Source organism: Amblyomma americanum, chromosome 1, assembly GCF_052857255.1.
Source record: "Amblyomma americanum isolate KBUSLIRL-KWMA chromosome 1, ASM5285725v1, whole genome shotgun sequence".
Classification (NCBI taxonomy): domain Eukaryota; kingdom Metazoa; phylum Arthropoda; class Arachnida; order Ixodida; family Ixodidae; genus Amblyomma; species Amblyomma americanum.
In genome coordinates, this window is record NC_135497.1 from 190310796 (window position 1) to 190325619 (window position 14824).

Sequence of the window (14824 nt, forward strand, 5' to 3'; positions counted from 1 at the left end):
CGAATGGATTTTCTTTACGGGAAGGATAGCCATGTAGCAATGCGTTATGAAGCGCAATACCGCAAGGAAATGGATACAAAATTAGAAGTGCGCAATTTGAGTATTAGAAACTATTACAGGCAGATGTCAAGAAGGGTCCAGGAGCTTCCTCATATGGTAGACGCACGTGATCCAGCAGCTCATTGGTTAAGATAAAGAACACCTAGGCGAGAAGTTCTGTCAAGACGGCCTTTAATTTTAGCATGACTGCGCCGACCTCACGTTAATTGCGTGTTCTCGTATACGTCGTGATCAGCAAGCTTTTTCTGTGTATAGTAGATCAGGCTAGTGCACCAAGATCGTGAGCGCGACGTTCCCAGCGCTTCCGTCAATGACATGCGTGACTTAGCTGAAAAACGAGTAGAACATGATGACAATGGTGGATTTTAATGGCGCAAGGGCATCTGAGGATAAAAATCGCCAAACACAAGGTAACTGGTCGATTCAGGTTAACGGGTAGAACCCCAGCAGATGATGCTCAAGAGTGCTTAATCTGATGCTTACTATTTTAAAACTCAAAGTAGGCAGTAAGAAAGAAAATCTTGAAAACGATTAAGGGCAATGTGTAAAAGCAACCGACGTCTTCCATATGCCTGCGGCCCAAAGCCGTGAATACGTCAGCTTGAACACGCTCTGGTTGTCCACCCAGGTGTTCGCCGCTGTTTCCCTCGGCCTCTTGGCCACTGCTTGGGCAGGCCTGGCCCTCGGAGGCGGCCTTGGCTATGGCGGCGTGGCCCTGCCAGCCGCAGGAGTGGCCCTGCCCGCTGCTGGTCTTGGGCTTGGAGGCGTAGGTGTGGGCAGCTCCGTGGCTCTGCTTCACAGCGGACCGGGCTTCTCTAAGGCGGTTGCCGGACCCGCCTTCCTCGTCAGAACTGTGCATCACGTGAGCAAGGTCCACGGCGGAGGCGCGATCGTGGCCCACTCCGGCCTCGGAGGTGCCGCCGGCCTCGGCGGACTCGGCCTCGCAACAGGCTTGGGCTATGGTGGCCTTGGATACGGTGGCCTCGGCTACGGAGGCTACGCCCTCAAGGGCTGATGAGGTGTGCGGTTAAGACCTGCGTTGCGCTGGAGCTGGTAAGCTATGTTTTGTGCCATTTTGAAACTTTTCTTTTCATTTGCTTTGAGAGTAACTTTGAATGAGCCTCTGCTCGCCCAGAATAATTTGCCATAACGCTGAATTGACTTGCTGCGTAACTGTCATCTTGAGAACTGTTAAATTGTGGTGCTGCATGAAACTGGTTATTAATCTAGACACTTGCTGAAACTAGCATCCAGAGGACATCACTGTGACGAAGGTATCTAAAAATGGAACGGTAAGCAGCAAATCTTAAACAACTGTTTCGATACATTCATACCATGTGGCAACCGTCTATCGCACTGACTAAATGTACTATAGGATAAGGATATATCTAAGCACTCTTACTTCCTTTTCCCGTTTCAGAGGTCGTTGTACCGGAAACCAACGTACAGCGCCTTGTGCACCAATACTCAAAGCCCTTGTCAAGACCCATCTCGGCTACTCTCATGCAGCTTCAGCAGCGTGTACAATATATCATCAATAAAGCCATACCAGAGTGTCAAACGACGATTATGGTGTCCTAGCGTTTCCTGACTCACATGACGTCCGAAACCGTGCTTTCTAAATTGCACATGTACTGATAAGCATGCAAGGGAAGGGAAAAGAGGTGCTCGTTGTGACACACATGACGGAAGCCAACAGCCACCGAAGCCAAGGACCATAGGGAATTTTTTTTAATTCGCAGTTTTCATCAATGGCAGATTAATAAAAACAAGAAAAAACAACCAGATGCCGCCGGTGGGATCCGAACCGGTGACCTCCGAATTTCGCGTCCGGTGCTCTACCAACTGAGCTATACGGCGATGGCTGTCCGACCTTCTGCTTTGCAGAAGTACTTGCTGTTGGGCTAGTTGGTTCATCATAAAGTTTAATAGCGCTCTTTCTGTCTCTGTGTCTTCCTGTGTTCGTTTCCTTGCGCCATTCAACTTTATCACTTCTGCTTTCGGCGGTATTTATGTACTGATTAGACGACCTACAATGTTGAGAGGCAAAACAGAAAAAAATACGAGGCGACGGGATAGGAAGCGATAACGTTGCCGGGCCCCTTGAGCCACCTGGGGTGCTCTTGCTTAGCACTTTGCAGGCACGGGCACTGTTCTTTCTTTAACCATTACATAACGCTTACCTACACTTAAGAGTGAAATGGGATAACATTAGAGATCTCGCCCATGCAAGTACTCCTTCTGTGCCAATTATACAGGTTCTGCCTATGCATATCCGCGGAATTGGCCATTCTCTACTTTACATTTATAGATCGCTGGGAGTCCTCATACCCCTACTGGTGCAATGGTTAAGCAATGCGCCACTGCCCTTGCAGGTGACTGTTTCAAATGTAGCCAACGGTGGGGCTTGTGAGACCTCGATTGCTCTCTACAAGCAACCTTTCGCGACTAATCACTAATTTAACAGCCGCCTGCCATAGTGAGCAGTTTGTTCACAATCCGGTATGCAGGTTGGTACCTGCTACGGTGGGCAGGTGGCACAATCCGGAATTTTTATCACAGCGCCGACGACGACGACACCGACGGCCTTGTATTTTCTGCAGAACGGGAACCTTGGCGAATCTAACTCCAGGTTTGCGGACACTTTTGACAACGCTTTCACTGAAATAGCTGTATGGCAGAGGTTTGTGTGGGGGAATTTTGGAGGCAGCGCTTTATTGCAGTAAAAAGTCGAAAAAGTATAATAGTAATATTTCCAAAAAGAATTAATGCGATAGGACATAGAATGTCGTCTCAAACAATTTCCCGCTTCTCTGTTACGAGATTCACTGATTGTTCGAGAAAGGTCACGTGACCTGGTTACGTCATAACAACTTGCCCACTGCGGCAGGTGGAAAACTGCCGATCGTTGCCAAATTCAATGCGATTGCCATCTACCCACCGTGGCACTGCGCATGAGCCTTACGCGTGAGCTCGGTAAGAGCAACCTGGGTCTCACAAGCCGCACCGGCGGCTGTGTTTGAAACTGTCACCTGCCGAGGCAGTGGCGCATCGCTTAACCGCTGCACCATTGCGCCAGTAGGGGTATTAGGGCTCACAGGCATCTATGAATGCGATTGAGAAGGTCGTGACGTCATCAACATCACGTTACTACACATGGGAAAACCATAGGGAATCGCCAAATTTAATAATCTGAGGATCCGAAAAATTTGAAAGTTGACCTACCCCCAGAAATTCCAAAGAGCCTCCCACGTCTTGGAAGTAGGCCCAGTCAAGAAATGAATTAAGGTACATTAGTAGGGATTAGTGAGTGTACTAACGTAAAATAGTGAGTCGGATTAGTATTATTCCATATAATAATCAAATGGAAGAAACTCGAACATTCTAGAAGGTGATGACTCATGCATACCATTTAAGGGCAATGAAACCGGTTCCAATGGGAGTTCTGGCGGAAAAATTGCAGGAAGATTAGACACCCATTGTAGACACCATAGCAGGCAGCCGAAATCTCATCACGTTTTCCTCTTTAGTAGTGCCGTTAAGAAGGTCCCCAAGTGTTTTTCGAGTCGACCACGAGCCTATCAGTCACTTTGTATAAACCAGATAGTGGTTTAAACTGAGCCATACTGTGCATGATAGGAACCATAAACGCCAAGCGCAATAAATTCATTCATATGCCGACTACGATGCACAGCAGCGGGAGGCAACAAAGGACAGTCCAAACTCAGTGCTACGCGCCTTGGGAGAACAATATTTTTTTTTCCTGGGAATAGGACATTATTTTCCAGAACATATTTGATCCTAGCGTTAGACAATGATACAAGTGAGTCACGGAAACATTTGTGATTCTGCATGTGTGGTTATTGCGACTACATCTTCTATAGATTTGTGTCTAATAGCGTCTTAAAGCGGGACGAAAAAACGATGCATCAAGGGTAATTACATAGTATTTGAGTTACCGTGGTACATAAGGCGTCATGTACGTGTGACATGGAATGACTGCTGGCTTCTTTCGTTTACATAACAGATCCTTGACACGCCTTAAATTGCGGCAGTCAGCCTCATGCACGTCGACACAAGTGCACTGAAGGTTACCAGGGTGAGAATTTTGTGACAACACTCTCGGCACTTCCAAGTAACAGTCTTTATGTATTTCAAACAATTCAGAACTTCTACTTAGGGTGAGTTGCTAACCTTTGGTTGGTCTCAGAGACTTTCTCTGAGCTGGAAGCTATGCAGCAATTGTCGACCCCTCATACTTCAGTGCTCTGTGTCATTTTCTACCTTTTTGATCACAGGCAATATTAACATGCTAAGTTTTATTCTTGTTTTCGCAAATAGGTAATCCCGACGCCAATGATGCCGAACAAGAGGGATATAATGGTGCTGGAGTGAGTTCATTAAATAAATTTCGGTATATCTTTAGTAAATACAAAAAAGATGATTCATCCTCCTTAATGATGCCGCAACATAACAAATTTCTCTCTCCTATCTATGAAGTTAGAGGCTTTCATATATACCTTGGCGTTTCTTAATAATCAGGTCATTCGTCTCCTAAGGGAGTCTGCCAGTACGTGTCCTGTCTACCTACCCTATTTCTCACTCCTAATGATATTCGTGTGATAGTCATTACTCTCCTGAACACTAAGGTCATCGTTCCGCAACACACAAACCCAGGAATACACTAATGAATACACCAATTAACACCAGGAAGTATCTGCTGCCTTTTCGCTCGGCACTGAGAGAAGGGTGACATAGCGACGAAAAGAAGTATGGAGGACAGAATCATGATGATGACGATTACGATTTGAGTTTTTGTGGCGTAAGGACCATTAGACCAAAGAGCGCCATGGCTAAAGCGTTTGTTCTGCGCATGGTGAGGTCAAAGACTCTTGTTCATGAGTATTTCATCCCCCAGAGAAAGTCTCATATATATATATATATATATATATATATATATATATATATATATATATATATATATATATATATATATATATATATATATATATATATATATATATATATATATATATATATATATCCGAAATGAAGACGTTGGTTTCCGGGGTATGTAGCTTATAAGAAGAGGGCACAGGCGCAAAGCACTTTATTACTAACGTTTCGGACTAAGGCCGGACCCCGGCCGAAATGTTAGTAATAAAGTGCTTTTCGCCTGTGCCCTCTTCTTATAATATATATATATATATATATATATATATATATATATATATATATATATATATATATATATATATATATATATATGCACCAGCTCAGGAGCAAGTTTGTGCCCAAAGAAAAACCTGCGGGCATCAGGCGGCACTGCGGACAAAACGCAGTACTTACCGCGGCCAAGGCGAATGCTCAAACGACTACGCCACTGCAGCGGTTCATGGAGGGCACGGAGTGAAAATACATCGTCTGCAGACAGTCAGGTAATCGTAATAGTCAATGTCCGCTTAAAACTTTCGCAAGATTCAGTAAGATAATGCCCATTTAATGGTCTCGACTCAGAAAACGTTAAGTTGCTATCTCAATGTAGAACGCAAAAACTCGACAGTGTACAATATTTGTTCAATAGTTTTTTGTACGGTAACGACAGGTTGAACGGAAACCGGCAGACAGTTTTTATAGCGTGTTGGCCTTTGGCTATTCAAAATCTGTCCTATAGCTCCCAGGAACAGTCCACGGGGTCCCGTTCAAATTCACCCATGATGGCTGAGACATACAGTTATTCTGCTCCATTTCTATTCAATCACACACAAGTGATGCCACGCCTCCGCTTGGCCGCTCGGTGCGCGGCCTCTCTATATATGCCCAGCTTTCCCGGATATTCAGCAACTAACGTAGTAGTGAGCACCGCGCAACTCAATGCGGATATTTTAAGCTTGTAGTTTTGAGAAAACTGAGTCCCAAGAGATACTGCGCAAACGTGGGGATTATCACGCCCTACTCTTCCTCCTCGCTGCAAAATCTGACCTATGAAATGCTTCCTGCGCTCACACCGACCATTCCTGGCGGCCATAAAGAATCAATGGGATGTACCAAACATTCAAAATTCTGGCGGTGATTTTCAGTGTTTAGCTCGTAGTGGCAGCCGTACAAACTTCAAGCGTTTGTCCAGACTTCGGTGCCCTGGCTTCTTTGTCTTAAGATGCCTGCGTGGCCGGCTGATGTCCATGAGCCGTCCAACCGCAGTAGCCAACGCGATGGTGTCTATGGAGTCGGTTTAAGCACGAAGCGATCGTACGTATGCAGCCGCACGAGGGGCCTTGTATGTGCAGTGCCGATCCTTTTTTGGCCTTCGTCGATGGTTCCAGCGACGTCCCCGGGATCCGCCAGTAGGCGTTGCACCTGATCATGGAAATAGGATTGAGTGCCATGAAACATCAAACACAATCCTTGATTACAAATTATGTAGCCCTCCTTAGAAGCAATCTTGCAAGCGGGACATTCATCTATCTGCTGCTACCCCACACACCATTCACCCCACGCAAATCAATGCCCCTGGTGCGGAGATAAACCGACGCCATATCATACGACATGGGGCTGCCAAAGTGTAACTGCACCTCCGAAAATACGGAATGCTACAACAGAGCAGCGCGAGGCAGCGCTGTCCTACGAGGGCATGGGAGAGTAGCGAAAGCTCAGTGACCGGGCCAAGGTCACCGCAGCATTCACAGATGCCCGGGCAAAGAGCTGCACTCATGTGCGACCAAACTTTCCTAGCAAAAGAAAAGTTTCTCTCTATTACTGTTGCCTTCGTTTCTTTTCTCTTTTTCTTTTTGCTGTTGGGGTTCAGAACCTTCGCCACTGTACATTGCTACATTTCTATAAAGTCCTGCTTCGCTTATGTGGACACTTTGGCACCCGGGCAAAATTGTTCATAAATCGAGCAGTTCATAATAACGAATCTGGAAGACGAATCTGGAAGAAAAAGTACAATTACCGGAAATATGAGACAATCGTTTCTATACTCGGATAGAATCTTCAGTCTTTCTCTCGTTAGTCGGATAGAAATTTGTTCCTCATAGCCAGAGTCGCTTTGGGACGCTAAACCTCATGAAGCCTAAAACCAGAACTCAAGTACAAAGCGGCAAACGCCCCTCAGAGGAGGCTCCCCAACCAATAGCGTTGACATCGTAGTGTGACATCGCAGGTGGGTGACAGGTGCCACCGTGATATGAGATTAACGTCGATGTCACGGCAATCGGTCGACACAATTGGCTAGTGTGCCTTCCTTTGAGGTCCGTTTGTCGCTTCGGTCTTGACTTGTGTCCGACTACAGTTCCTTTGTTGGCTACCACCAGGTGGCGCATTGCTTTGACCGCACGAGAATGACGGAGTGGCTGCCATTGAAGCACTAAAAGTCACTAGGCTTTGCGGTTCTGGCTGGGAGTTGTGCCGATTTCCTGGTAATGTTAAGCAACAACACCTTGTGATTGGGGTCTGCTTCTGTACACACATGGTGAGCAGTGAAGATGAAATTAGTCAAAATCTTGTGAGCTAAGAGAGCATTAGCCTAGTCGTCTTTATGTTTAAGGTAATGTGGTGCAGTCTGATTCGCCTAGTGGTCCAAGGGACGCAGATGACGCCTCATGAAGCGATGGCGTCTCTCCTACCGCAACTGTTCGCATCGCACGAACTGCTAGTAGACAGCTGTACTTAGTCGGCTCACAGCTGCTCAATGCGGTTTTCAACGTAGCGCAAGCTGCAGAAGAGTTTTAATGCGAAAGCACTACTTCACGGGGTCAAACCGGCTCACCGAGTTTGTGTGGAGCTTTACCTTGAGGGTGACCTTGGCCAAACCTTACATAAATACTGATGCCACTGGCATTCCAATCTGCGGAGGCGCGAACAGACCAGCTTCGCTGGCCACTGCACGAGAGCACTATGCCATCGCCGCAGCCGATGACGCCTCGTGTTTAACTGCAACACACTCATGCGCTGTGCACTGCACATCGTCGTCTTCACCAACTAATACTACTGGAATGAAGATGGCCATGCGCCGACGCCAACGACGACGAAGCTCTTGGGGCGGCCGGCTGACACTCGTGCTGGAGAACTGACCCTGCATCTCGCCCCGCTGCTTCATCGATTACTTGTGCAAGAATCTTTGTCGCCGGCGCTCACCGCGTCCCAATAAAGCACTCTTCACTACAATCGAACTAATGCCGTCGCCAGACATGCCGACCATCTAGCAGAGCAAAAACACGAGCCAACCAGGCTAAACACATGCTTTCGCACGTCTAGTCGGTTTAACTACGTTCAAACTCTACCATGTATTTTAATTACCATTCATGAAGTACGGCAAATCATAAGGCGCGTCGACTGGGCCCCTTGGTACTATAACACCTGAAGCCAGACAATACATAAAAAAAAGGCCGCCATTCAAGCATTTCCACTTTCGCACTGCCTTTTGCTGGTGTCCTGCAATCAAAATACAAGAAAGGAAAGATATGGTCACGGCAGTCAAGGTTTTGTTCTCATCACTGTCCATATCAACGCGGCAAAAATATATGGCTCCAATGGATTCTGTGCACTTCCACCGTGTCCAATGTCGGAACCGCGAGTTTTCATATTAACGAGGCGCATATACATTGAAACAGTTTGGTCCCCAGAAAAATGGTCCATAATCCGAGACGTCTATATTAACAGGCGCCGTATTAACGAGGCACGTGCAGTCGGGTACAACTCAAGAACGAAATGGCGAATGCCTCTCAAAGGGGGCCATCAAGGCAATTGCATCGACTGATTTTAATAACGGCGGGGTTAATCAGAAGTTAATCCGTTGTCACACGCAATTCCTTCACAGTTAATTTTTTCTCACGACAGCGTGACAGCGGATTAAGCTCAACGTCATGAAAATCGGTCGATGCAGCTGGCTGGAAGGCCTCCTTTAAGGCGACTCTGCCGCTTTGTTCTTGAGTTATATCCGACGACACCTGTTTCCGGGTGGAGATCATCGGCTAGTTTGCGGAAGCTGTTCGTCAGGCTTCGCCCATCAGAATGGTTCGTTATTGCCCACAACGCGGTACAATGGCAATCACAATTGACAACAGGACGACAGCTATATATGGTATAGGAATTTGGCAGCGAGGAATTTTTCTAAGCAAATACAGACATAGACGGGGCAGTGAAAACGTCCGTCGATTGCAAACTTACCTCACTTGCGAAGAGAAAAGCTCTCATAATCTGGACGCAGCTTTACGAAGCTATTGATGGGTCTCAGTATGTAAGATTAATTCGTGACTGGCTGGCACTTCGAGTAGCGCCTCGTTGCCTGCAGCTAGTGGCCAGCTCACAAACACCGGTCACTAATGAACCGGTCCGAAGTACACAAATGCGCGGAAGCAGCTTTTGTACCTAAGGCATGCTGCCTGGTGAGTTTCAACAAAAATCGATAAAGTGCGCATTCAGAAAAATCGCTAAATTTACACAAAAACAAGTTTCAATTAAACAAAGACAAGCATTTGGCAAAAGTAAGAATAATAATAAGGCTTAGCTCTAGTTTAGACTTTACAAACTTGCTATCAAGTCACAGTAATTGCACCTCAACGCTGTCATCAAAAAAAATAAGGAAGAATGAAATGTATCAACGAATTACATAAAACAACTAAATAACGTATAATTTCACATTCATGGGACTTGAACTAGACTAGAATAAAGTCTTTATGTATAAGGAGGCATGCTCTTTCAAACTTCACTAAAATATATCACCAATAAATCAATGTTTTATTGCTCCCATCAACGCAAAAAAAAAAATTAGTACAGTGCTTGTATCCGTAGTCATAGGGATAGTTATGTGTCCAAAACATAAAATGGCCCAGATACAGGCAACCTTCAACGAAAAGAACAAAAACTGGCCAGAATATTAGCAAAACTATTGGGATCAAAAGAAATGAGCAGAAACGCTATTCAAAATTGCAGGTAGTGGAACACAATTCACCAAGGACGCAATGTTACAGAGTGGACTATGAAAAACACGAGATAACGGGGCTGTAAGAAGGTAGGTCACGATCTGAATGTCTTAGTATGAAAAAAAAAGTGCATCTAATGATGAGGACAAGTTTCGGCAATTAACATAACAATTTTTCAACTTTACATGCACGACGAAGCCTATGTTGGTCGTTATAACTTCCATGATGTTCACGTGGATAGTGGTGCACATCGCGACACGCGCTGTACATGACTCAGGACTGAGACTGCTTGTTGACTCGAGTGAGACGCGTAGCCTTAGTTCTAAGGGTTCATACTTGCTTTGCAGTAGCATTTCGATTCCCCCCCCCCTCCCCAGCGCATTGTATCAGTACTCGTTTTATTTCATTCATTCATTTTATTATCTTCAAGGCCCCCATTGGGTGTTACATAGAAAAGGAGCGAGGTAGAGAGGGAGACATTTTAAGGATTACAAGAGGGGGAGGCATCATCAAACAATCGACATAGAAGCAGAAGGAAGATACACAAGCACTTTGTGCTGCTGTGAGTCATTTCTTGTGCTGTGTCAGAGCCTGCCGGCTTCACACGGCCTCATACATCTCATGAACCTCAAGAACTGCCTTTAAAAAAATACAAGCAAGCTTATGTCCTCAAGCATGGCACATTTAATGAGAGTAACGTAAATTTTGGTGAGCTGGACGATGTTCCGCTTGAAAGAAGCGCAAAATATTGTTGCAACGATACGCAAAGACAGGAGAAAATTGCACACATGCCTGTATAACTGATTTTTTAGGGGGGAACAAAAATTTGTACACATATCATTATAATGTGTGATTAAAATGAAAAAGTTCAAGAATAACAAACCAAAAAGTTTAAGCACACCGGCCGTTAGGTTTTCCCAGCAAAGGTAATCGCTCGTCTAGAATGGAGACTGGCGGATCAGACACGCAGCTTTTACTCTTTTTTTTTTTTTTGCTATGAAAAATTTCCACGACCTCTCAGGTATTTTGGTCTATGTGCTGGAGGATAACCGATGTTCTTACAAATACAGGTCTACAAAATATGTTGTGCACAACCGCCACAATCAGCTTTTTCTCCTGTGTTTGCTGCTTTGTTGTTTCAATACTTGCAAACAATTTTACAGTCAAAGACAAAGTTTCAGGGATGATTTCGCAAAAATAAAGAAAAACATTTTCTGTCGTGCCTCATCACCCTGTCATCTAGTATTGTATTGACACCAGCGGATAGCTCATGCATGTCTCATCCTGCTTCCAGGCTTTTCAGTGAACTGGTTTGCCGGACCGTGCTGGAATAAACTGCTTTCCGCGAACTTGCATCCCGCGAACTTTTTTTTCTGTGATTGTACGTCACACAAACTTGTGGTCACCTTATAACTTTGCTCACACCTTAGTGTTTAAATGTTCACGTAGTCGGGTTCATTTTTGTAAAGGCTGACCAAATTCTGCAGAAAACGTAAGAACACGTAAACCTTTAGCTGACCTGCATCCGCAAGAAGCGAGGCTCGGAGGCACTACTTTCTGAGATTTCCTTTCGCAATGGAAAGCAGCTCAGTGGGCTATCGTGAAGCCGATATGTTACCAAGCGCTTATATTGCCATGAAGGGCACCCGCGGGGCATAGCGAAGGTGTATGACATTATCGGTTTCATAGCCTCTTCCAGAGGCTAGCAGTTACGCCATTCTAGGCTGCCACGACCAGGACATCTCCACTCACCGGAGCATCGAGGAGGGCCCGGCGGGGCCTCGGACGATTCGCCCATCGGATGTGTACCGCTCGTATCGAAGTAGGTGCCCAAATGAGCGCCGGTCTTCAGATGGGTGCCGGCGAACGGCGATTATCACACGAACCCTTTCGTCGGCTCTAGATCTTGCGCAACCACGCGGCATAGCTTTGCATATCGCTTCCGGGTTTTCCTGCGGGCCGCGCGGATATCTCACGTGGCGTTGTTGAAGTCTGCGATAGCGCTGCGCAGGGCGTCACGTTCGGGCGTTGTGCTTTACCTATATAAGGGGGCGGCCACCGCTTCCCTCCATCACAGATCAGCTTGCCACCAGTCGAGAACCATGAGGACCCTGGTGAGTGGAACGAAAAACCAATCCTTATGATAGACTAATGGTTGATTGATGAGTGTTTACTTGCCATTGCAATACTATCGGCTATGAGGCGCGCGGTAGTGAGGTCCTTAGGAAGTAATTTCGCATAAATTCGCGATATTCAACGCTCAGGAAACCTCGATACACCAGTGTTTTCGAATTTCGCCAGCATATCTGCATGCAGCCGCCGCCATGGTCGTCATCAAACCCACAACCTCAAGCTCAGCTGTCGGGAACCACGGTCACACGCGCAAACGCGGCAGGCCCCGATACATTTATGCCAAAGTACCTGCTCATGGAATTCCCGTAAACTCCCAGAGAATGTGAAACCTTTAGTGGAAGCCACGTTGTGCATGTCGCGGCAGCCTGCCTTTGCTAACAGTCTTTTTTTTATTATTAGTCAGTTTCTGCTGAGCAAGGAGCGTGAAACGCATAAATTAACAGAGATATTGCACTCTTGCGCCTGTACTATCTGACGGCAGAGCAAATGACAAGATGCCATTTGCTCGGCTTTTTTATGTATAGGCGCATGCTCCGAAGTTGTGAAGCTTGGAGTGACTTCAGAGCGCCATTACGATCGCAGCAACTGCGAGTGAGAAGAGTTATGAGCCGCAAGCGAAATTTTCTTCTACGCGTAAGGTCCAATTGCTCAATCTGACGCCTTTTTGACATGTGTTTTCATTGTTCACGCATAAACCCTACTCAGTTAACCTCAATACTATCTAAGCTCACATGTTGCAAGCAGGATTCGCGTTTCACCGTCGCGCGGCGATGCAGGTGCAGACAGTCACCAGTCTGGCCTGCGCATTTAGGTATGCGGAAGACTTCGTCTTGCCAATTAACGAAAAAAAACGTATGCATCTGCGCCACAAAGAAGCAGTCTGCAAGTTTTAAAACATGCCATACAGCAGCGGCACTCAGTGTTAACTTTCTGACTGGCATTGCCTGTCTCAGACTTACTTCCTTGCTATTATTCTGCTTTGAAGCCACCATTCGTTGTTTGGCGTGCTCTACACACAAACGCTCTTCGTCTTGAAAGTTTTCTCGGAGCATCAGGAGCAAAAAATGACAGCAGAGAAATACATCCCTCACAGCAAGTGACCATTTCAAATCGTGCACATTGCTCATTGTGTGCGAAAATGCGCATCGAATGCTATTGAAGAGTGCGTAATGCAGGAAAACGAACGCTAGCAGCCAGTCTGTCTTGTTGCCAACAGAGCATGCGGGACCCAACGTACGCAAGGAGTGTACTTCGGAGTTGACAAGCAGCGTTCAGGTGGGGTGCGCGTTGCCGAGCAAGACAGTGACTGCTTGTGGCCCTCTTCCTGGACAGGTCGCCGTCTTTGTCGTTGTCGCCTTCCTCAGCACCGCCTACGCCGGCGGACTGGGAGTGGGAGCTGGTCTTGGTTACGCCCCAGTAGTGGGATATGGCGGTGGCCTTGGAGTCGGCGGAGTCGGCGTCGGCAGCTCTGTCGCACTTCTGAACGGCGGACCGGGCTTCTCCAAGGCTGTGGCCGGACCTGCCTTCCTCATTAGGACTGTGCACCACGTGAATAAGATCCATGGTGGAGGCGCCATCGTTGCACACTCTGGCCTCGGAGCTGGTGGCGTGGGCTACGGAGGCCTCGGATACGGCGGTCTCGGATACGGAGGCCTCGGATACGGCGGTCTCGGATACGGCGGTCTAGGATACGGCGTAGGCTACAAGGGCTAGAAGAGCAGTGCAGCCGGGATGCGGCTGAACGGTTCGTTCACTAGAAACAATTCCTTTTTTTATTAGCCATACTAAGCCCACCAGCGTTCGGAACAAAATAATGTCCATTCCCACGGCTGGCATAAAGCATAACTCCGCCACCGCTTAACTGCCATAATGTCAGTGGCATAATCAGAGCTCCAGGTGGTGAAAAAACTTGTGTCATATGAAGAAAATAAGCAAAAAATATAATACACCACCTCGACTCGGCACAAAAGGCGCATTTCTTTCTTCCCTCTTCTGGTCTATGCTTTGCCGTGGCCTTCAAGATTTTAGGATAAAAACAAGTGTCGTTAACGCACCATACAGGTCGGTCTCTAAGATGAGATATTGCCGTGGCAGACACTCATAGTGCAATATTTTACAGTAAGCGAAGCCAAGATCACTAAGCAAGAATTCTTGAAAATATTTCTAACACTCTGTTGCCTCTGCGTCCACAACGCTCTAAAGACGGTTTCTCATTTTTCAGGTTCACAAAGCGCAAAGCACTGGAGTCAAGGTTCGTTTACTGAACAGAAAAGAACCCGCTGAAGAATACTCATCCACAACCAGCTCTATGTATCATATCTCACCCTCGAAAATTCGCCCTTTAATAAATGACCATCAAGGGATTTTTTGTGCCATTTTTTTTCTTTCCACCACGAGCGTATAGCACTGTGTACATTATAGAAAATCGCACTCACTGTAACGTACTAGTTGGATACAAGCACACTGCTTACTCCGTTATACGTTGTAGTATAGCAAGTGTTAGCAGAGCCCCGCCCGGTCGGTTTCCTCCTTCAGCCACCGAGCGGACGCCACGATGCGCATGCGCAGAACGCTCCGCTGCGAGCAGTGAACAGAGCTGTGGCTTCGCACTGCAGCTGTATTGGCTAAGCGGAGCGCAGCTTAGTTCAGTGACGTTTAAATTTCGCCGTGCTGTGGCTGGCTAGGATCATTCCCGCCAGCATGGCGGG

At 46.6% G+C, this 14824-nt stretch overlaps 1 protein-coding gene across 1 annotated transcript; it reads left to right on the plus strand.

Moving 5' to 3' along the window:
* Window positions 1-11973: 11973 nt before the first annotated feature.
* Window positions 11974-14472, plus strand: LOC144094256 (uncharacterized). The gene is made up of 3 exons (XM_077628194.1): window positions 11974-12097; window positions 13449-13860; window positions 14338-14472. Exons 1-2 carry the CDS (start codon window positions 12086-12088, stop codon window positions 13827-13829), a joined length of 393 nt encoding a protein of 130 aa, XP_077484320.1. The 5' UTR covers window positions 11974-12085; the 3' UTR covers window positions 13830-13860; window positions 14338-14472.
* The last annotated feature ends 352 nt before the right edge of the window (window positions 14473-14824 follow it).